Consider the following 21,448-nt stretch of genomic DNA (forward strand, 5'->3'; position numbering starts at 1 on the left):
ATTTACACCATGGTAATCGGCATGCGCTACAGTCGGGGCTTCGCCCCCCGAAAGCTGGTTGTTAGACACTCACCAGCGCTCCGCTGCACACAGACGTGTCCCCAGAACCTGAGCAACGTTCAGTACCCTCGCCTGTGACGTCTGTTCTGCCTGCAAGGAGATGCCTGCCTGAGGCAGCTAAGGCTCTGCTGAACTGTCAGCCGATCCTGCCCCGCCCCTTGGAATAAAATCAGTGGTCCACGGCACAAGGCCGGGAGATCTACCCCCTGCCCACCTCACCAACCTCCCTAATCCCCACCTTCTCCTCCTGCAAGATGCCACACTTGTTCCTGCCTCAGGGCCTTTGCACTCACTGTGTCCTCTGCCTGGGAGACTCTCCCTCCAGCTCTGCCTGACCAGTTCCTTCTTATCGCTCGGGTCGGAGCCCAAAGGATCCCTCCTCTGAGAAGCCTTCAGAGTCAGCTCCCTGAAAGCTGCCCTCTCTCCTGTCGACCGCTTCCTGACCCCAGCTTACCGTCTGTAACCGTCGCTACCACCTGAAAGAACCGCGCTAATTTACTTGTGCACTGTCCCTCTCGCACGTGGGCCTGACAGCTCTGGGGACGTCGTCTGTCCCGCTCACTGTGGCGTCACCTAGAATGGTGACACTGTGATGGAAGGACAAAACAGAGTGGAACTTGGTCACCGTCTGCCCTCCCCCGGGGCCCCCTCCCGTGGTGGCCGGAGCTGGCCCAGGCCACACGAATGCTGCTCTTCTGGTAACTAATTCCTGATTCTTGGCAGCCGAGCTTGAACCGCTTGGATGGGAGGTCTGTCAGCCCCACACAGCCTCTCACCTCCTGGGGTCTGACTGATTCACACTCACATTTTCCACATCCTCCTGTCCCTTTGGTGTGGTCCGCCTCAGACGGCGCCGACGGGGAGCTGGGTCTCCCCTGCCACTGCCTCACGGCCTGTGAGAAGGCCGTGTCTCTCGTCTCCCAAAACGGCAGCCCAGCTTGCTGGGTGCCTGGGGCCTGGCCTTCCTGAGAACTGCGTCCCCCGGGGTGTGTCTGGGAGACTGTGGGCCTAGACGAGCCTCCCACAGGTCTCTGCCCACTTAGCACAAAACTGGGCAGGGAATCAGGGACATCTGCTTGCTGGAGCCCTAAATCTGGACACAATCTCGCCCCCAGCGGAGCGGAAGCGGCCGCCTCCTGCAGGCCTGGGCGGCCCGGGAAAGTCCAACCGACCCCCAAGCTGGAGGCCCACCCGGCCGGGGTGGCGGTCTGGGGCAAGCATGCTCGCGCTCACCCAGCAGGCAGGGACAAGCTCAGCCCAAGCTGGGGCCTGCTATGCGGCCCCTCCGGAGATTTCACCGGCCCAGGGGGGCGGCCAGGGTCTGGGAACTGGCACCGGCTGCACGGGCTGCCCCTCCCCCCGGGGACTGCGCTCGGCCCGCCCTGGCCTGGAACGCCTTCCGGTCACGCTGTCCCCTGTGCAAGCTGCCTGAGGCGCGGGAGTCTCCGGAGCGCAGAGCAACTGGGAACAAGGTCACCTGTCCCTCGGCAGGGAGCTGGGAGAGGAGGCGGGGGAGGGGAGGGAAGATGAAGGGTGGGGGGTGCGGGGGACACACAGCTTATCAGTAAGTAAACAGGTATAAATCGGAAGTTAGAAGCGGGGCAGGGTGCGGGGGGGGGGGGGGGGGGCGCGGGGGGGGGGGGGGGGGGGGGGCGGGGGGGGGGGGGGGGGGGGGGGGGGGGGCCCGGGGGCGGCCGGGGGGGGGGGGGGGGGGGGGGGGGGGGGGGGGGGGGGGGGGAAGAGGGGGGGGGGGGGGTGCGGGGGACACAGACAGAGACAGGAGAGATGGGGGGAAGGGGGCCTGCAGGCCAGAGGCGGGGGAGGGCGCAGGCCCCACCTCCCTGGACTTCCCCCCATGACCCCCCGGGGGCGGGAGGCTGGGCGCCCTGTCCCCGTGCCCAGCTCCCAGCTGGGCCCCCTCCCCTCTGCGGCCGCGTCACCCTGGGGGATGGAAGCGGGGGCACTCACCCTCGGGCACGGGCCCCCTCCGCAGCACGGCCCCCCCCATCGCCAGGAGGGCCACGTGGCCGCCCCCGTCACTGCTGCGGAGCTGGGCCCTGCTGCCTGGGCCGCACTGGCCTCACAGCCTCGGTGCCCCGACAGTTTGCATAGTTAAGCCGACTTCTGACCGCAGCATTCCTGGGCTCCAGCGCTGCAATTAGCTGGGATAATGCGGCCCCTCCATCCATGAATCATGAACTATAAACTGCTGTGCCGTCACCGGTGCTCCGAGCCGGCCCCCGGCTCGGCCGGTGATTCACCTCGAGGAGAGGACGCTGGGGCACCACCCACAAGCTCACCAGCCACTCACAGCCAGATCTCGGGGGCTGGGCTCCAGGAGGCGAGGGCTCGGCGCCCTCCTGCCGAAGCCCGGGTGTGCGCGGCTGGCAGGGGGTGGGCTTGAGGGGGCTAGAATTCCTGCGTCTCCCTCTTGTCAGAATACGGGGAAGCTTCTGGAAAGTGGGTGGCATCCTCTCTTCAACAAGAAGGGCACCCTGACACTCCAAATGGCCAACACGTGTCCCAGCCGCGGCAGGGCCAGGCAGCAGCGCAGAGGACGCCAGCGCGGCCTTGCCCTCTCGGGTCATCGAGGGCCTGAGACCAGACACATGGGACAGCCGATGCTTTTCATGCAGGAATTTTGTATCCCCTTTCCAACCATCCACGCTTTCGAAAGGCAACCACCGCAACGACGAACAAGGGGCTCGGCACAGGGTGTGGTGAGGCCGTGACGGGGCGTGTGTCACCTGAACACATGAGGTGACATCTTGCTGCCCGCTCTCTGCTTAAGCATTGGGGCAGGTCAGGACCACCGCAGACTGCAGTTTGCAAATATGCAAACGTGCAGGACTCGTCCCCAGGATGGACTGGCCAGGTCCCTTTCTAGAAGGGGCCTCAGCCGCTACGAACGCCCTCAGCCTCTGTGGCCCCTGGGCTAAGACCTGGCCCTGTCTGCCCACCTGGGAAGGGCCACTCCAGCTCCAGAGCACCGCCCCAGTTGGTCCAGGCTGCCGCTGAGCCTGTGCCCCACCTTGATTGTCTCTCCGCCACTCTGCTCCCTTCCCTCCCCCTCCTTGGCAGGTGGGGACTCCCCAGGAAACACCCCGCGGGCCAAGGTTCCGAGAGGGTCCGAGAGCAGCAGCGATGTGGCCAGGGCACACGTCAGAAATGCAGATTCTCAAGCCCCACTGAGGGGCGCGACCAGCAGTCTGTGTTTTCCCAGGTCCTCGTGGTGAAAGTTCAAGAACTTCAGCTGGACGCCAGCTCCATCTCAGGGTCCATCACTCAGCCTGGGAGACATCCCTCCCTGGACCCCAGGAGGGCACAGCCCAAGGACACTGGCCACGGCCACTCTGGAGTGGATGGTGGTATCGGGAGAAGGAAGAAGGCCTGCGATCTGGGGAGAATAACTTCCCACCGTGGGTTCCCCTCCTCCCCAGACTTGGGGATTTGAGCCTGGAGCCCGAGACAGCCTCCCCTCATCACCATGGCAGGAATGACTGGGGGAAGGGGTGCTGGTGGCAGGTGGGTACCCCTCTGTCTCTGGCCCTGGGCCATGTCCAGCCAACTCAGGAAATGTACCTTCTACAAGGCGGCAGCCTGGAGAAGGGCCCCGCTCACTGACACCTCGGAAGTCCCACCTCACGTCTACCTCAGAGGCTCTTAATCGGGACGGGCTGTGAGATGCCGAGACAGCTGGGCTCGGCTGACACCCTCTCTCTAGCTTCCTGAAGGATCGTGGTCTCGTACGGCTCCGAAGGCGAAGCTTTACAGCCCTGGCATGCAGCAGGCACTCAATAATTGCCTGCTGGATGACCACACGATATCGTGCATCCGACGCCTCTGTGGAGGTGAGTGGGGGTCAACCTTAGAGAACTGAAGCGGGAGGGGCCCATCCGAGGGGCCTCTGTCGGGCTGACAAGCTGAGCGGTGCCGCGGGGCCGTCACCAGCCACGGCGTGGCCGGAGCCACGGGAACCACGTGAGGATCACAGCCCGTCCCAAGGTTCTGAGCTGCCGGGGTGGACCAAGGATTGATCGGACACGAGGATGGGACAGCAGCGCTGTCACCTGGGCGCCTGCTCGGCCTCCGAGGCTGACTGCTCCCCATCCCACGGTGGATCGCTCTGCAGGCTTATATCCCCACCTGGCTCTTCTGGCTTCCCAGAGCAGAGGGTCTCTGCCTGCCTCACGCCCGACCTCCATCCGCTCACAGCATCGGCCCACGGGGGACCGCCACCGCCGGTGCCCAGCCGTCCATCCACGTGTAGGCGCCCAAGCACATACACCCACACCCACTCCCACTCTGCGCCAGGCTGGGGAGCCCCTACCCGTCTCACTGGGAGATTTATCAGCAGGATCACAGGTTTTATCACATCAGGCCCGCTGCAGCAACTTCACCTTGAATTACCAAGAGGGGCTGCGGGGTCGGTGCCCGCCGTTTATTTCGCTGTCACGGAGCAGAGGGAAGAGTTACGGCCACAAAGTCAACACTTGGGTTTGACCCATTTATTCCACATTTATGAACGGGGCTGGCAGGCGGTGGTGAGGGCAGCGGATCTGCCTGGCACAGAAGTCCTTCCAGGGTTTGCACGTTAATTTCCGTCCCCGGCAGGGCCCGGGCCACGGGGCACCTCTTTGCAGCCACAGCCGATCAGAGGGAGGGGAGAGCCCCAAAGATATGTCCCATCTCCCAAGGAGACAGGGGCCTCGTGCCCTGCCTTCTTCTCTCTTTCTGCGAGAGGCAGGGCACAGAGGCATCCCTGCTCCATCCTGGGAACCCCAGCCTGAGACGCCAGCTTGAGCAGACCGTTAAACCTCACCAGACAAGCCCCATGTCTCTCAGCACTGTGGACGCCACAGCTAACCCAGGACAGCTCAGATGAAAATAGGAAGCCAACGCTTCTCTGCTATAAAACACTCCAGGGCCCCCAGTGCCCTGACCCTGGACTCTGTCCCAAGTCACATAATCCTCTCCCTACCCCTTCCCCCAGGCTTACCATACTCCAACCCAGAGGTCTTATATTGAGGGCTGAGGACAGATTTCGAGAGCAAATACGAGTTGTCCAGCCTACCTGGTGCTCTGTTGTTATTGGTTCTTACATGACCTCAGATTTAAAAGTCAGGCAATTTCACATAATTCCCTATCTCCAGCTCATCAGCAAAAATCAGATCTGGCAATACAGGGCCATGTAGTCAAGAGTCAGCTGGAGCTGATACGAGGCACAAGCTCTCTAGTTAGCCCCAGGCCTCACCACTCCCTATTGCCTCCTATGGAGTCTCCATTCCTTCATTCATTTAAGACCCTGGAAGGTACTGAGACCCCTGCTCCTAAGACTCTAAGGGTACTGTGCACTCCCTCGTGTCCTGGTGCTTTTCCACCTGCTGTTCCCTTTGCCCAGGACACCCTCACCTCTGTCCTCATCCCCCCAAGAGGCTGTTCCTCAACCGCATCTTTGGGGTCCCTTACTCAATGGAGCCTCTCAGGCAGACTCGGAACCACCTGTGTACACCTGGTCTAGACAACGAGCACAGAGTCCCCTGTGTCACCACACAAATGTCCGACGGGCAGATGAGTCAGCCAGCAAGGCGTTAACACCGTGAAGTGGAAGGCATGGCAGCCAGGACCAGGGGCAGGGGGCACCAACGGCCCCCCACTCCCCAGGACTCATCTGGAGAGACCCCCTCCCTAAATGACGGCAGCACACAGTCTTTGCCTCCCTCCACACAAATGTGGCTCTCAGCACAGGGTGAGGAGAATGGCCCAATCTCTCCCCATCTGACTCAGAACCCTTTCATTTCCAGAGGCCCCAGCCCAGCCACCAGCAAGGGCCTCATGAGCCCACCCCCAGGGCCCTCACGAAGGCAGGGGGTCAGGGGGACACTGGGAAGACAAGCAAGAGAACTGGCACACAGGAGGTGCTCAACAAATAGCTGACAACGTTTTTAAAATCAACCTAGAGGCCTTTATCTCCCCCTTTATTTTGCCACAGTCCACACCACGCCCTCCTTACTGCCTCTTAGGCGGCACATTTATGCTCCCTGCCCCAGCATTTATTTGAGTTTCTGCATCTCAGTCTAGGAAAATTCCTAAATGCACTTCAATTCCTAACGCACCACAGCTAGGTCTTTACAACTGAATAGGGCCAAGCCAGTAGGCCTCGGTTTTACACATCTGTTAGATGGGCAAGCAGGCTGGCCAATGGTGGCTGCACAAAACTGGAGGAAAACCCTATCCACAAACCAAACGCAGCCACCCTTCAACGATCCAGGCCAACGACAACCAACTCTCAGTCTCAATCATCTTGGCCTGACGTGCAGAACGCAGTGAGGGGCTGTTTACTCTCCCGTCAGCAGATTTGCTTCCCTAATTATATGTGGCTCAGCCAACAGAAAAGTAGGTCTGTACTCCTGAAGCACAGTTCCCAGAAAGCAAGAAAGGAGACACGGGATGCGGGCTAGGAAGCTGCGTGGACCAACCCATCGTAGGCTATGGGGCTTGATCACAGAGTGACGGTTTCACAGGGGACACTGGGACCCCGCAGGTGATGGCTGGACCTGATGCCCTCAGGGTCCGGCTCTCTCCAGCCTCGGGAAGGGAAGACGGTGGTCCTGGGGTAGGCGTGGGGGTCTGGGCTGGAGGACGCCAATGACAAGGAGCACCCACCTAAGAGAACCTCTGTGTCCTGTCCTCCCAGCACATGCTAATCCGGGCCTTCGTCCCTTTCCCCTGCCCGGTCCCCCAGGCCAGAGGACCCAGGGAAGGGCCTGCCTCAACACCCTCCAGTCCGGCATCTAACAGCAGTGCCCAGAGCCTTCTGCAGCTTCCGGCCCGCATCCCTCCGCCTTGCAGCACAAGCCCACTCCCCCTCACCCCCCTACTCCCAGCATCTGCTCTGGGCTGATTCTTAACAGCCCGGAAGTGAAACAAATCCCAACCCTTCCCTCCATCACCCCAATCCAAAACCCTCGTGAGCCCCCTTTAAAATGTGTGCCACTGACCCCCTTCATCTTTTAACATAATTTACAGAATTTTTCTTTTTTTTTTGCAGTACGCGGGCCTCTCACTGTTGTGGCCTCTCCCCATGTGGGATCTTCCCAGACCGGGGCACGAACCCGTGTCCCCTGCATCAGCAGGTGGATTCTCAACCACTGAGCCACCAGGGAAGCCCCACGGAATTTTTTTTTTAAACGAATTCCCTTTTCCTCTAACTCAGAGGTCAGCAGACTTTTTCTATAAAGGACCAGATAGTGAATATGTCAGGCTTTGCAGTTTCTGTCAGGACTACTCAACTCTGCTGTTGCAACAGAAAAGCTGCCACAGTAATATGTCAACGAATGGGCATGGCCGGGTGCCAATAAAGCTTTATTCACAAAAACAGGTGGCAGGCTGGACTCACAGAGAGCCATAGTTTGCCAAGTCCTGCTCTAACTTAAATCATCCTTCAGTCACATCCGAAGCAGTGATATCTGAAAAACGGCACTTTGAAGTACTGGCTGTTTTTTTTTTCTTTCACATATGCATTACGACAAAACACCAAAAATTATTTCTAAATTTTAAATGTTAAGTTTGTAGACCAGCCCAAGTCATCCTGGAAGCCCAGCCCTTGCTCTGGGAATGCGACCCTAATCCACCACAGGGACGATGGGTCACCAAGCCCAGAGTTCTAGAATTTTCCAGGCTGAGGGTGGAAGCGGCCATTTCTCCCAGGTCCCTTCTCTGCTGCTGGGATAGGAGGAACACCCCCAGAGAGGGTCTCCCAGCCGCCACTGAAGGGGCCCAAACCGAGGGACCCGCTGCTGAGAAACACGAGGAGATGTCACCGCACGCTGCCCCCCGAGCATGCCGGGAGCCCGCCCCGCCCCCTCCTCACCTGGCCCTTGCCGCGGCGCCGGTAGCTGCGCCTCACCAGACTCTTGTAGTTCTCATTCTTCTTGGTCAGGTAGTAATAGAGGACACACTCGGCCACCGTCTGCAGGATGGAGAGAGAAAAGAACTCTGATGCGTGTGCAGTGCAGGCGGTCAGAGCAGGAGGCCGGGAGCCAGAGGCCTGGCTTCCAATCCTACCTCCTCCAGGTACTGGCTGGGTGACCCTGGCCAGCTTACCTAACCTCTCGGGGCCTCGGTTTTCTCACCTGTGTAGTAGGGGTACTAACAGCGCGTATTTCACAGGGTTGTCATGAAGACCAAGTAAGTTAATACACATACGTGTAAAGGACTTAGGACCACAGAACACACCCGGCAGAGGTGTTAACCACTTCGTATTGAGGTTGGTGCTACCGGCAGTCGTGACGATGAAGCTGTCACCCGCCACCCCAGCCCCGGGAGAACAACGCCTCCGGCTCCCCAACTCGGGTCAGCTCTCTCACCCTAGCTTCCTCCTCCCTAACATTTAGGGCCCTGAGTAACCTCTTCCAAGCTTCGTGCCTCCAGCCTAACGTCGCCACGCAACTCTTCGTCTCTTGAGACGTTTATGTCTTTTCTCTGCTTCGGTCTTTGCCCCGCGGACCGGGGTCTGAATCCTGGCACTGCCACTTGCTGAGCAAATGACTGGCGCTCTCGGAACCCCACCACCTCCTCGTCCAAATGGGACCAGTAAGAGGGCATCGTCCTCAGAGAGCAACTGAAGGACAGAACACGACGATGCTGCCACCTGCGGCCACGGGGCCCGGTCCAGGTGACAGCTCGCCAACGCCAGCAGCTGTCACTGAGATGAGGTAAAATGTTTCTCTGATGCTCAGTGCTGGTGCCAAGCCAGGAACTGGCCTCCTAGAATGGCCTGTGAACAGAGGCTGCTCCCAAGTTCAACCTGACCACAAGCACGGCCCGCAAAATAGTTAAGAGAAACATCTTATAGTCAGACGCCGATATCTGCAAACTGGGGGATGTGGGTGTCTGACTTCCCCTTGAACAATTCAGGAGAGTGCCTTCCTGTGCTGGGCGACCACGGGCTGGCCCTAAGCATCACTTGCCCCTGCGGACGGGCACGGGCTGGCCAGTCCACCGAGCTCCCAGCCTGCTATTGGCCTCACTCACCACCAGGACACGCCAGTCCCCAAGGCACAGCTGGTAGCCCCAGCTTCAGACCCTTCTGGAAGCTCTAAGTCTCAGCTTGGGCTGCCTCTTAGCCCAAGAACACCGTAAAGTTTATGCTCCAGCGTAGAGACCTCTGATTCCCTCATGCAAACAGTGCTGCTCAACTGCTAATTTCTGAAACCCCTGCTTCTATCTCCGGGGAGCCCCAACCTAGAGCCTCCTGGGTTGTCCACACCCCTAGTAAGAAGCTGTCACTAACTCAGAGGAGAGGCTATTTATAGGGCTTGCTTCTCCACACTGGTTTTTCAGGCCGGGAGAGATTTCACTTCCCCATGCTGCCCCATCTCTCATTGAGGGCAGATGCTGAGAACAACTGTTACCCTTTAAAACACCCGCCTGGATCCGGTTCCGACCGCCCTCCCGCAGCAAGGAAGCATGAGGCCTCCAGTAGCATGGTATTCGCAAAGCTGGGAGTGGGCAGACACCCCGTCTGAGAGACGAGATTCGGGGAAACGCTGCTTTAAACACCCAGAACAGCAGCCCCAGAAAGTAAACCTTTTCAGGAAGCTTGTCTGGCTCCGCCCTGATGAGGCTGGGGTCCAGCGGGCGACTCTGACACAGGGCCACGTCCAGGCCCCAGACCAGCTCCCTCCCACCTGCGGCCGCTGCGGCCACTGCCCAGCCTAGCCTCGTGGGTACACAAAAGGGGGCTTTACCATTTCCGGGGACGCTTTGTGTCCACCCGCCAACAGGGAGCCGTAGCAGAAAGAGGCACCGCTCCAGGCTGGGTCTGGGGGCAAGGCGGAGCTCAAGCCTCAGTTCTACGTAAAGGTGTACCCAAAGGGGATGAGGATAGACCACACGCCAGCCACACGCCCGGCTTCGCATCAGGGGTGTCAGCGTACAGTGACCATCAGAGGGGCCTCGAAAGGTCATCATTCCATCCAGCGCCCTGGAAGATCGCCAGTCTTGCCTATAAAGCCTTAATTAGGATGCCAGGCATGGCACGGCTTCCAGAACCCACGTCCAGTCTGCCAGGGTGCTTGCTGCCACGTCTGAGGGAGCTGGTGCACACAGCTCTCCTGGGGTTTCCCAGCCTGGAGCTCCGCCCAGGGAGAAGGGGGCGGGGCCTGCGGTTGCCCCTCCCAGGAGGGAGGAAGGAGGGAAGTGCCGTCAGACAGACACAGCAAGGAGAGCAAGGGGCCAGCAGGCGGAGGCCTCGTGGGTGGGGAGGGAGGGTCCTTAGGCCCAGCCCAAGCGGCTGCCCCCAGGAGTGGCCGTCAGAGGGCAACGGGGCGGGTGGCGCTGGGCCGGCGGGCAGACTCACCTTCCTCTCCAGGAACGATGCGATCAGGCCGAAGTTCTTGGGGTGCTGCATGAATCTGCGGGGAGAGAAGGGCGGGCCTGAGACCAGGCCGAGGCGGGCTGCCCAGCTGGGCGGCCGCCGAGCTCCCGGGCGCCTGCCATCTCCGCTGGCCCGGCACCGCCCCGCTCGGAGCAATTAAGCCCAGGGGGGTGTGGGAAGGGCCGAGGCAGGCGGGACGGAGGGCTAAGAGAGGGCGTTCCTTGGAGTGAGTCACTGGTTTTAGCGCCTTTGAAAATACATTTGTTTGTCCTGCTGGAGGCGGGTTCCAGGAAAAATGAGGACATGACATGCAGCCCTTCGGTGGGGTTCCCCCCCTTTTAAAATCTGCTTTTGTTTCTGTCTCCGGCTGGGCCTGGGAAGCTGGGCCTCGCCCGGCCCACGCGGGGCGGCCACGGGTGAGGTCACGGGGCAGAGGCTTCGAGTGCCCGCCAGGAGGCAGGCAGGAGGCTAGCCGGCCCAGGAGGCAGAGGGAAGGGACCCACGCTGGAGGGGTGGCGGGGGGCTGGCACCCCACCAACTGGCTTCCTGCGGAACAGGGAGAATTACTGGGAAAGAGCTGGGCCAGACTGAAATGTCAGGGCCACAGGAGCAGGCGGACAGCGGGGGCGGAGATGTGGGTCACGGCTGCTGGGGCCCCGGCGATGCTGGGTGGAGCCTCGGCCCGCCCGTCTCCAAGACGCGCCACTGCCCCGCGGCCTCCCTGGGGAGAGGAGAGGCTGCTGGGGACGCAGGGGCCCCGTGGTCCCCCCCACCCCACCCCCGCCGCCGCCGCCGCCGCCGGAGGGAGCCTGGGCCAGCGCTGGCGATTGTCCTGCCCAGCCCTCCAGATGGCTGGGCAGGAGGCCAGTGGGCCCCTCCCCTGCTCCCCAACCAGACACTGGAGAAGCCAGAGCGGCCTCTTCTCTTTTCCCAGAGGAAGCCGCGAGTCAGAGGCAGGCTTCCCAGCCTGGGATCCTGCCTCGGGCAGCTCTCAAAGCCGGAGGCGGCCTAACGCCCTGATTTTCCAGACAGACGGTCTTCCCTTCTCCTCCCTCTCCCTGCCCCAGTGACACTTCCTTCCCCACAGATCCCTTCCTTGGGGTTTCCCCACGCAGAGATGGGGCCCCAGGAGACCAAGAAGCACACTTGGGAATCTCTTAGGTCGCCTGTTCCGCCTCCCTCCAACTTACACCTGGGTCCTCTGCCATGTTTCCTGAGAGTTTACTCTGACACTGGCTACCTCCAGACGGCTAAGCGAGGAGGCACCGAGGCTGCACCCATTTTACAGACATGGAGACTGAGGCTCAGGAAGAGGAAGAGGCTGCTCAAAGTCACAAAACCAGTTAAGTGATGGAACTCTACGCCACCGGCACGTGATTCTCCGAGGCCCTGAGTGCTATCAGTTCCGCTGAAAACGAGAAGTCACCCGGGACCTTGAAAGACTCAAGGTGCCAAACTGGGTCTCAGCAGACATCAGCCCAGCCTCGGCCCCCCATTCTGCAGCTACTGGACTAACAGTGTGAAATCCTTACGTCGGAACGGCAACATGAAAAATCCTGAAAGGCCAAAACACAGAAAGCATTCCCAGAAAACTCTTTTTTTTTTTTTTTTTTTAAAGAAAGCATAAATAAATATCAGACATACCAGGGGGAATTTAAATACCTAATGCAGCAGTAATTCTTAGCATCCATGACCGTCTTACAGTCACTTCACTGGTTTTTAAATTGTACAACACCAGATACGGGACGACTTGATTCGACGTCTGTGACCGTGAGGACCTAGAAATGAGCTGCTAACTACCTGGGTTTCCTGTCTCGGAGCAGTAAACCCAAAGCGCTATTTCCTGTGGAAGGTCGCTGCATCTGTGTTAGGCGCTCGAAGGTGCGTTACACTGTCCCTCTGTTTTTATGTATGTTTTAGAATTTCCATAATCAAAAGCCATTTACTAAAACAAACAAACAAAAACTTTCAACACAAGACCCTCTTCAGTCGCTCCTCCTGCATTTCCAAGTCCTGGTGTCTGCCCTGGCTGATGCACCCCAGCCTTGCCCACGACCCAGAGCCGTCCCCGTCCCTGAAGCCCAGTCTGGCACTTTGGGGCCACCCAGCTCTGCAAAGGACAGAGACAGCCCCAGCCCCTGCGGCCTGGCCCTGCAGTGGGTGGCTGGAGAACGTGGGACACCTCTTTTGAAGAAACTCTGAGGCCTTCTCGGGAGGTGGAGGTGAACGTGGACGCCCCGCAGCTGAGTCCCCCACGACCTCCTGGCTGAGCGCTGAGGCCTCCGCCTCAGTTTCCCACCCTCTTGCCTTATGGGGGTCCTGGGTCCTGAGGAGGCGCTCTGTGCCCAGGATGTGGTTCCCTGGGACACACATTTTGAGTCTGGTGGGGGGAAAAGGAGCGCTTTCTCCATCTGGTTCCTCACTCGTCTCCCCAAAACAGTCACTCTGCTCTTTCATTTTAGAAGAAGCCCCAAGCTTCACCTCTTAGCATCCAGTTCCTGCCTCTGCTTTCCAAAGACCCCCCCACCCTGCTCCTTGGCTCCGTACCCCCTCTCCCCCGACAAGCCTCTCCATTGCAGCTGAGCCCCTGCCCCGAAGCTGGGGGAGTCTGAATCCTGCCTCCACCATTTGCAAGCTGTGTGACCTTTGTTAAGTGTCTTAACCTCTCTGAGCCTCTGTTTCCTCACGTGTGTAATGGGGATGGCCTGGTAACGCTGTTATGAGGGATAAGAGGGACAAATGCACAAACCCCAGAAAACATCTGTCCAGTGTCTGTGATGAAGGATGTGCTCCACAAATAGCCACTTTCCAAGTAAAATGAAAACCGAAAAGTCACCGGCCAGCCACATAACCCTGCCCAAGGCTTCAGCCCAGCCTCGAAGGTCCTCCTGCCTTGTTCTTCTGATACACACTGCCCCATTTCACATAAAACTGCCTTGACACTTTGTACTGGTTTGAATAGTGTCCCCCCAAATATCATGTCCTCCCAGCACCTCAGAAGGTGACCTTATTTGGAAATGAGTCCTTTGCGGATATAATTAGTTAAGATGAGGTCATGCTGGAGTAGGGTGGGCCCTGAATCCAATGTGACTGGTGAATTTATAGGAAAAGGAGAGACACACAGGAAACAAGACCACGTGAAGACACACTGAGATGGTGAGATCCATCTCCAGGCCGGGGGATGACAAAGGTCGCCGGCCACCAGCAGGTGCCAGCCAGGTGCGAGACCTGGGACAGACTCTCCCTTGGAGCCTTCAGAAGGAACCGCCCCGGACCACACCTTGATCTTGGACTTCCAGCCCCCAGAACTGTGTGAGGACAGATTCTTGTTGTTTGAGGTCACGCGGCTGGTGGTCGTTTGCCGTGGCAGCCCTAGGAAGCCAGCACAAGCCTCGACGGGACAGGTTTCTCGGGACAGGGGCAGGTGGCCCGGCCGGGCGCCCCGCCCCGTGATGGGGACTCACTTCTCCCGGAAGGTCTCCTTCTCCTGCTCACTCCACATGTTCATGACCTGGCGGTCTTTGTACACCTTCATGGGGTCGTCCATGAGCCCGTTCATGTTGATGAACTTGATACGCTGCTGGTCGGCGTCGTACAGCATCGGTGGGATCACGGCCAGCTGGCGCATCTGCTTCTCCAGGTTCTGGAGGGAAATGGAGACGGTTGGAAAGCATGAGGGACAGGGTGGGGAGGGGGAGGGGTGCTTGCGCCAGCACAGGGGAGCCAGGTGAGGAGCGGAGGGGGGGGATACTCCGGGCAAGACAGGAAAAACGCAACGCCAGAGAGAAAGCGAACGGTGAGTTAAAAAATAATCATAGCCCGTGCGGGGGGAAGGGAGAATTTAAAGGCGGCCCCGGAGAGGTTTATGGTGGGCAGGGCTGTTAAATTAAATGCAGAGACCAGCAGCCACCTTATCTGCAGAAAGAGGGGAGCAATGAATCTTCCGTTTGGAAATGCAAGTGCCGTAAAATACTGCAAGAAAGATGTGCGGCCCAGCTGGGCCGGACTAGCTCAGGAGACGGGGCCTGGCCCTGCAGCTTCAGAGGGCGCACGGGGTGGGGCGGGGGGCTGCCTCGCTCTGGGGGGGGCCTGGTGAGGCTGCAGAACCATTTCCTCGACTGCCACCCACCCCCAGCCCTGCATCCAGCTCCTTCGAGCGTGCCCACTGGGGACCAGGCCTGCCCAGCCCCCTGCTCAGCAGGAGTCGGGCGGGCTCGCTCCTAATGCGTCAGGATGGCTATTAAGAGGCTCTGAGCCGCCACTCAGCTGGACTCACTTCCCCAAATCTCTGCAGCCAGCCCATTACTGGCGATTAATTACCCATCTCCGGAGGCAGGCGAGGGTCCAGCCCGGCCAAGGTCAGCCAGTTCAAAGGCTCCGCTGCCCTACCTCCCACATCCAAGCTCTCCACTCAGTGCTGGGGATTCCCGACAGGAGCAGGGGAGCGCGGGGGGGCAGGGCCCTGACCCTGGGCTGAGACGGGCCCCCCACAGAGGCCTGAGCCTCTCTCCCCCGCCCACCACCACCCCCCCCCCCCGCCCCGCACTCGAGCAGCCCTACAACACCTTCACCTCCCCGTCCTCCTCGGCTGCCCGAGCCCCCCCCCCCCCCCCCCGCCCCGCACTCGAGCAGCCCTACAACACCTTCACCTCCCCGTCCTCCTCGGCTGCCCGAGACACACAGCACTCGCAGACCCCAGGCAGGGTTTCTCCGGGCAGGAACCCCACCCCTGCTCTGCTGCCTCTCCCCAGCGGGGCACGAGCGCTGACTACCGCGAGCTCCCCCCAGATGGAGAGCATCGTTCCTCCCGCCCAGTCCCCTCCTTCCCACCCTCCCAGGGAACCTCAGGTCAGCCTGGGCTGGGTAAGGTGAAGTTTCTGCCCTGAATTCCCTTTCCAACCATCACCCGCGAAAGCTGTTCCCTCAGCATCCCTGCGGATGCTGGTGGCTGCATTCTTGTGCGGCCAGGACCTGGGGAAGTGGGCCTCCGGGATGGGGGCCGGGGTGGGTGGGAGGGGGACACCGAACCGGCTGGGATGCCAGGCGCCCTGCCTGCATCAGGCAGGGAACACACGGGGGAGGGCCGCCCTCCTCTTGTTCCCACGTGCCCCTGTGGGACGTGTACGTGGCCACAGCATCGGCGGGACAGGAGCTCGAGCGAACCCACAGGTGTGAGGACAAAGGCTTTCCGAGTTCTGCTTTCTGCAGACTGAAGGGTGTTCAAAACAGGGACGTATCACGTGAAGTTTTAAAACGAAGGCTCTTTTTTAACGGCCAGAGAGTCTGAACTACCTGCATCAGACTCACGTGAACAGCCTGGTGAAAATGCAGGTTCCTGAGCTCCGCCCCAGATTGGCTAAATCAGAACTGCTGGGGCAGGGCCCTAGGAGACTGTAATTCCAGCCAGACTCCCCTCCCCAGGACTCTTAAGTCTGTCCAAAGAGAATCAGCGGCCTAAGCAGTGCTACCCAGTAGAATGTTCTGCAACGATGCAGGTGTTTACTGCCTGCTCTGTCCAACATGGGGCCACTACCCACATGTGGCTTCTGAGCAGCTGAAACGGGACTGGGGCCGCAGAGGAACCGCATTTTTAATTTTATTTCATTTGTGTTAATTTCCATTTAAATAGGCGGGTGCAGCTAGAGATGACCGCACTGCGCCGCAGCTGCAATACCTCCCATCTGGACAACAGTTCTGCCTGGACGCAAGGCCCCCGGGGAGGAAGAATGTGCTCCCTCCTTTCTGAGGCCCCCTCTTGTCTCCTGTGGTGTTGGGAACATGGGGGGTGGGGCGGGGGGACTGGCACATTAGATGCTTGACCTACAAGACTTGGGAGGGGACAGGCCAGCACCAGCCCTGCCCCAGGAGCAAACGCCTCCTCTCCCTGCTTCCTGGTCATCTCTGGGCTCTGGAGACCACAGCCAGGGTCACCTGGCTGATAGAAGGTCATCTGGGAACTCCTGAGAGAAGGTCCCCGGCTTGGTGAACAGCTGGTGAGATGGGAATCCCCCTCTGCCCCCAGTTCTGGGCACGGGGAGGCTGACCTAGAAACCATAGCTCTCAGGCACTCGTGCCCTCTGGCTTCCGGTCGGGCTCAACCAATGGGAAGCCCTGAAAGTAGATGGGGACGGGGGTGGGGAGTGAGAGGCGGGGGCACTTATCCCCTGTTTCCTCCCCGCCGTGGCATCATGGATGGGGCCCTTCCTGGCCATGTCCTCCCAGGGGGCCTCTCCTCCTCAGCCCCAGGAAGGCCCCTCTCCCCGCTTGTCCTTCAGGCTGGGGACGGGCAATGTCTGCTCCCCTGGTGCCCCACTATCCCACCTTGGCTCTGCCCACACTTCAGTAACAAGCCCCTTGATTTCAAGCATCCAGATGAATTCTACTTCCTGCTGGGAGCTTCTCCACGCGCAGGGGACACAGCGGGTGGAGCTGAGGTCAGGCCGTGGACTTACCTCCTGCTCCGAGAGGCCATCGATGATCTCGGACACCTCGTGCTCGCTGCGGGCGGCTGACATGGAGAGCCCGCTGCCCCGCTGGCCCACCCTGCTGGAGACCAAAGGGACACGCTCAGGACCGGCCCCTCGGCAGCCAGGGACACGCGGCCGGCACAGCGGCACAGACCCGAGCCCACAGCTTCCCCAGAGGCGGCGTGTGGGCAGTGAGGAGGGGCCAGGCCTCACACCCACACAAACAGCCCCGAACCCAGGGGTCCAGGGGAGGGCATGGAGCCCCCAGACTCATCCAGAAATGCCAGAACGCTTTTTCTCTCCTAAGATGCCCACCAAAAGACCAGCCACACAGATCCACATACAAACCCCAGCTCGGCCTCTTCGGACCTGTCCCTCAGTGTCTCCCCCTGTACCACGGGGATAAGGTGGCACGCGGCTCCCAGGACCGGGCGGAGGCATTCGGCGAGCTATGCACCGCGAGTGCCCGGTAAAGAGTGAAATCCAGCATCCCTGCTCGTGGCCCGTCACCTATTCTGTGTGACAACAGCTGTCACCGCCGCACGTCACTGAGCACCTACTCTGCGCTGGGCACTCCTACGCAGGATCCCACCCAGTCCCCACGGCCGCCACGTGAGACCAGCGTCCTTCTCCTTTGATCCACACCAGGGATCTCAAACTCAGCTGCCTTCAGGGGCCGCATAAATGAACGACGCTGGGAGGTACCAGCCTGTGGCACACAGGAAGGAGAACTCACTCCACCAAAATGGATTTAAGCTTCTTTCAATTAAGTATTAATTGTGTCACCAAGTGACACATCCAAGGGCTTGATGCGGCCCCCGGGCTGCCAGTCTGAGACGCTGCTGTGCTTTCTGTTTCACGCTGGGCAGGGTGCCTCTTCGGACAGTGCCTGGAGCTGACCCAGGCCCTGGGAGGCAGGAAAGGGGGCGGGGGAGGTGGGGGAGGAGATGGGGGATGGGAGGGGAGGGGGGATGGGAGGGGGGACGGGGGAGTGGGGGTGGGCCCAGCTCCCCCTCCGCTCACCTCTGCATGCGCTCCTGCAGCTCTCGCTGCTTGCGGATCTCGGGGAACTGCTTCTCATAGTACTCGCGCACCTTGCTCTCCTTGGCCCGCCGCCGGGGGTTGTTCTCAATGCGCTCCACCTTCTTCTCCCAGGCCTCCATGAGCTGGTCATAGCGCTGGCAGAACTTCTGCTCCTGCGGGGGTGTGGGGGAGCCCTGCGGCAGCCGCGCCTCCCGCATCCGACACCCAGCCCCTCCCCGGCTCCCCGCTCTGCCGTGTGCCCGGGCACACGTGGGCAGACACGCGATCACACGCGGGCACATGGGCAGACCCAGCACGTGGGCAGACACGCGATCACGCAGAGACCTGAGCAGACCCAGGCAGACCCGGGCCCCTGAAGAAACCCCACAGGCTGCCCTAAGGACCCGGCCGCCTCGCTCCCTGGGGAATGGGCCACCCCCTGCCGGCCGGCCTCCCTCCAGAAAGGCCTCGTACAATACGGAAGCTTCCAGCCACATGTGGCTGTGGAGTTTAAATCAGGTAAAATGAAGTAACATTTAAATTCAGGTCTCTGGTCCCTCTGCCACATTTCTAATGCTAGTAGCCACGTGAGGCCAGGGCTACCACCCATAGTGGTCAGTGCACACAGACCATTTCATTCATTGTCAGTTGCGTCGGACGGTGCAGCTCTGGGGCGTCCATCAGGCCCGGGACAGCCGCATGGAAAGCATTCTCTTTCTGAATAGTTCCTCATCCCCCGGCCTCAGGCCAGCCATGCTCCCCACAACCAAGGACTGGGTGTGAAGACTCAAGCTGCCGCCCAGCCAAGATAAGGAAGTCCCTCTCCAGGTCTAACCACAGTGCTTCCTGCTGTATGTCCTTCCTTAGAGAAAAGACCCCGGCCTGGCCCAGAGTGTAGCTGCCTGGCTTCTGAGTCTCCAAGGTGACCCGGACCTCAGGCAGGCAGGGAGCACCCGGCTGCCCGTGAGACCCGGCCTCCCCGTCTCTAACAGCTGCCGTGGACAGATGGCACGGCCTGGGAGTCTCGCCTGAACGCCTCCTCGACACTTCAGCATAATCAGAAAACCCGTCTCTGGTCCTCGTGCCCAGACACCCCTCCCCATCCTGAATTTCAGCTTCTGACCAAGGCAGCTTGTGACCTGGGTCCTCAACAAACCCAGCAGCGTGATGGTCCCCAAGTGGCCGTCAGGCCAGTTTTGAGGAGGAGCAGAACTTGACCTCCAGCTCCCGGAAGGGGGGGGGGGTCCCAGGTATGTGGGCTGCCCCAAGAACCCTGGGAGGTCAAGTTCCAGACAATAGCCACACATGTTCGTGGCAAGGTGCCGAGAACAGCACCCCTGAGGGTGAGAACCGGCGTGAAGGAAACCCAGCCCAGCCCACCATCAGAGCGGGGGACCCTCCCCACGCTCTCAGCCCTGCCAGAGAGGCCTCGATCTGATGGGCGAGAGCGAGAAAATATGTCAGATGGGGAAAAGGCGAGAACATGTTCACCAAAAACCAGCAGAGGAAAAGAATGCAGTTACCCGTGAAGATAGGCAAGAAACCCGCAGGGCCACCAACCAGCTGCCCAGTGGAGGGGCGAGCAGGGCGGCCAGCAAGACGCCCCAGCCCTGCCTGGGGTCCTCGTGGAGCAAGGGACAGGAATAGCCGTGCGGGCACACGCAGCCACACTGCCCAGCCCCAAGCACCCCACGCAAAGATGTGAGCAGCTCCTGAGGACTGTCCAGGATGAGGAAGTCCCCCTCCACGTCTAACCACAGTGCCACCTGCTGTGGCCTGTGCACTGGAGGTGCTCTCCGTCCACTGAGGGCTGAGGGCATGGGGCGCCTCGGGACAGAGCACGGCAGTGGCTGCGGCCCTTCCCTGGGGCAGCAACGACCCTGCCAGGGGGTTTCCACATGGTGGCCCCGCTGGCCAGGGAAGGAAGCAGGTCACACACTCACATACACACATGCACACACTCACACATAACACATGCACACTCACACATAACACACGCACACTCCCTTACACATACATGCACTCACGTGGACAAATACATACACTTACATTCTCACACTTACAATACACGCTCACACCCACACACTCACTCATAAACTCACATACACACATTCTCACACTCACACTCACACCTCAGAGGCTGGAGCACTGCTAAGCTAGTCTGCCAGGTGCCAGGAGCAAGAATCTGCAGAGGAAAAGGAGGATGGCCCCTGCGACCACAGTCTGTGTGTGTTCTGAAAACAGGTCACCCTCAGTGGGAATTCTTCTTCGTGGCATCATCATCACCATCAGCATCACCAGCGTCATCGTCATCATCATAAACGCCGTCATCACCATCAGCATCGCCGCTGACACTAGCTAAGTGCCACTGTGTCACATGCCAGGCACAGAGCTGAGTCCTTCCCGCACCTGACTCTCCCAAACAACAAAAGGCCATGACCACCATCCCCTCTGTAGAGGCAGGAGTTCAGAGCTCAGGGCCGTCAGCCTGGGATCACACAATTAGGGACGGGAGGTCAGGATCCTGATTGTTGTTCTGACAAAGTCTAGTGCATCTACTTTTCCTTTTGCTGCTCATGCTTTTGGTGTCACACCCAAGATCCGCTGCCCAATCCAAGGTCGTAAAGATTCACCCCTATGGGTTTTCTCTTAGGAATTGTATGGCTTTAGCTCTTGCATTTAGGTCTTTGATTCATTTCGAGTTACTGTTTGTGTTAATTCTGTGAGGTGGGATCCAACTCCATTCCTGTGAGTGTGGCAGTCCTGTTGTCCCAGCACCATTTGTTGAAAGAGACAGTCCTGTCTCATTGAATGGACATAGCCACCTGTCAAAAATCCAGCAGCCACAGATGTGAGGGCTTGTTTCTGGCCTCTCTATTCTGTTCCATTGGTCTCCATGTCTGTCCTTAGGCTAGAACCATGCTGTTTTGATTATTGTAGCTTTGTGATATGTTTTGAAATCAGGAAGTGACTCTTCCAACCTGGTTGTTCTTTTTCAAGATTGTTTTGTCTATTTGGGGTCCCCATGAATTTTAGGGTCAGCTTGCGGCTGACGGTTCTGAGCACCCACTGCAGTCCGGGCATTGCCGTGAGCACACTGCTTGCAGCCTTTCACTCAGTGGCCTGATGAGGTGCGTGACTATAATCCCCACCAAACAGAACAGGAACCTGAGACCAGGAATTAAATGATTTGCCCCGGTCACCGAGCAGGGCCAGGATTTGAACCCCTCCTACCCCGCCAGGTGTGTCAGGATGGAGCTCTACACTTAGGAAAATGATGAGAGATGGGGTGACCAGGAGGTACCCCCAAAACAGGAAGACAGCCTCAGGCCGACGGACAGAGCGCAAGGAGGGAAGTGTTAGGGAGGTGGCTGGAGCCGGCTGGCCAGGGGAACTGGCCTCTGTGGTCACCTGGTGACCTGGCATCCTCCAGACCCCCAGGGAGCCTGCAGCCTCATGCAAAGGTCTTCTGCTGGGCTCAGTGGCCCAGGCACCACAGACTTGGAGAATGCTCCCC

At 59.7% G+C, this 21,448-nt stretch overlaps 1 protein-coding gene across 5 annotated transcripts in view; it reads right to left on the reverse strand.

The window, feature by feature from the left end:
• Window positions 1–21,448, reverse strand: part of NCOR2 (nuclear receptor corepressor 2) — a 124,620-nt gene that overhangs the window by 82,019 nt on the left and 21,153 nt on the right. For all 5 annotated transcript variants that reach the window (XM_028480324.2, XM_055080609.1, XM_055080608.1 and 2 more), the window contains exons 4-8: window positions 17,932–18,104; window positions 16,894–16,987; window positions 13,906–14,084; window positions 10,424–10,478; window positions 7,934–8,032 (exon numbers count right to left, since the gene is read on the reverse strand). In XM_028480324.2, the coding sequence (XP_028336125.1) occupies window positions 7,934–8,032; window positions 10,424–10,478; window positions 13,906–14,084; window positions 16,894–16,987; window positions 17,932–18,104 (600 nt within the window). The remainder of the gene's footprint in view (window positions 1–7,933; window positions 8,033–10,423; window positions 10,479–13,905; window positions 14,085–16,893; window positions 16,988–17,931; window positions 18,105–21,448) is intronic.

Source organism: Physeter macrocephalus, chromosome 19 (assembly GCF_002837175.3).
Source record: "Physeter macrocephalus isolate SW-GA chromosome 19, ASM283717v5, whole genome shotgun sequence".
NCBI lineage: Eukaryota > Metazoa > Chordata > Mammalia > Artiodactyla > Physeteridae > Physeter > Physeter macrocephalus.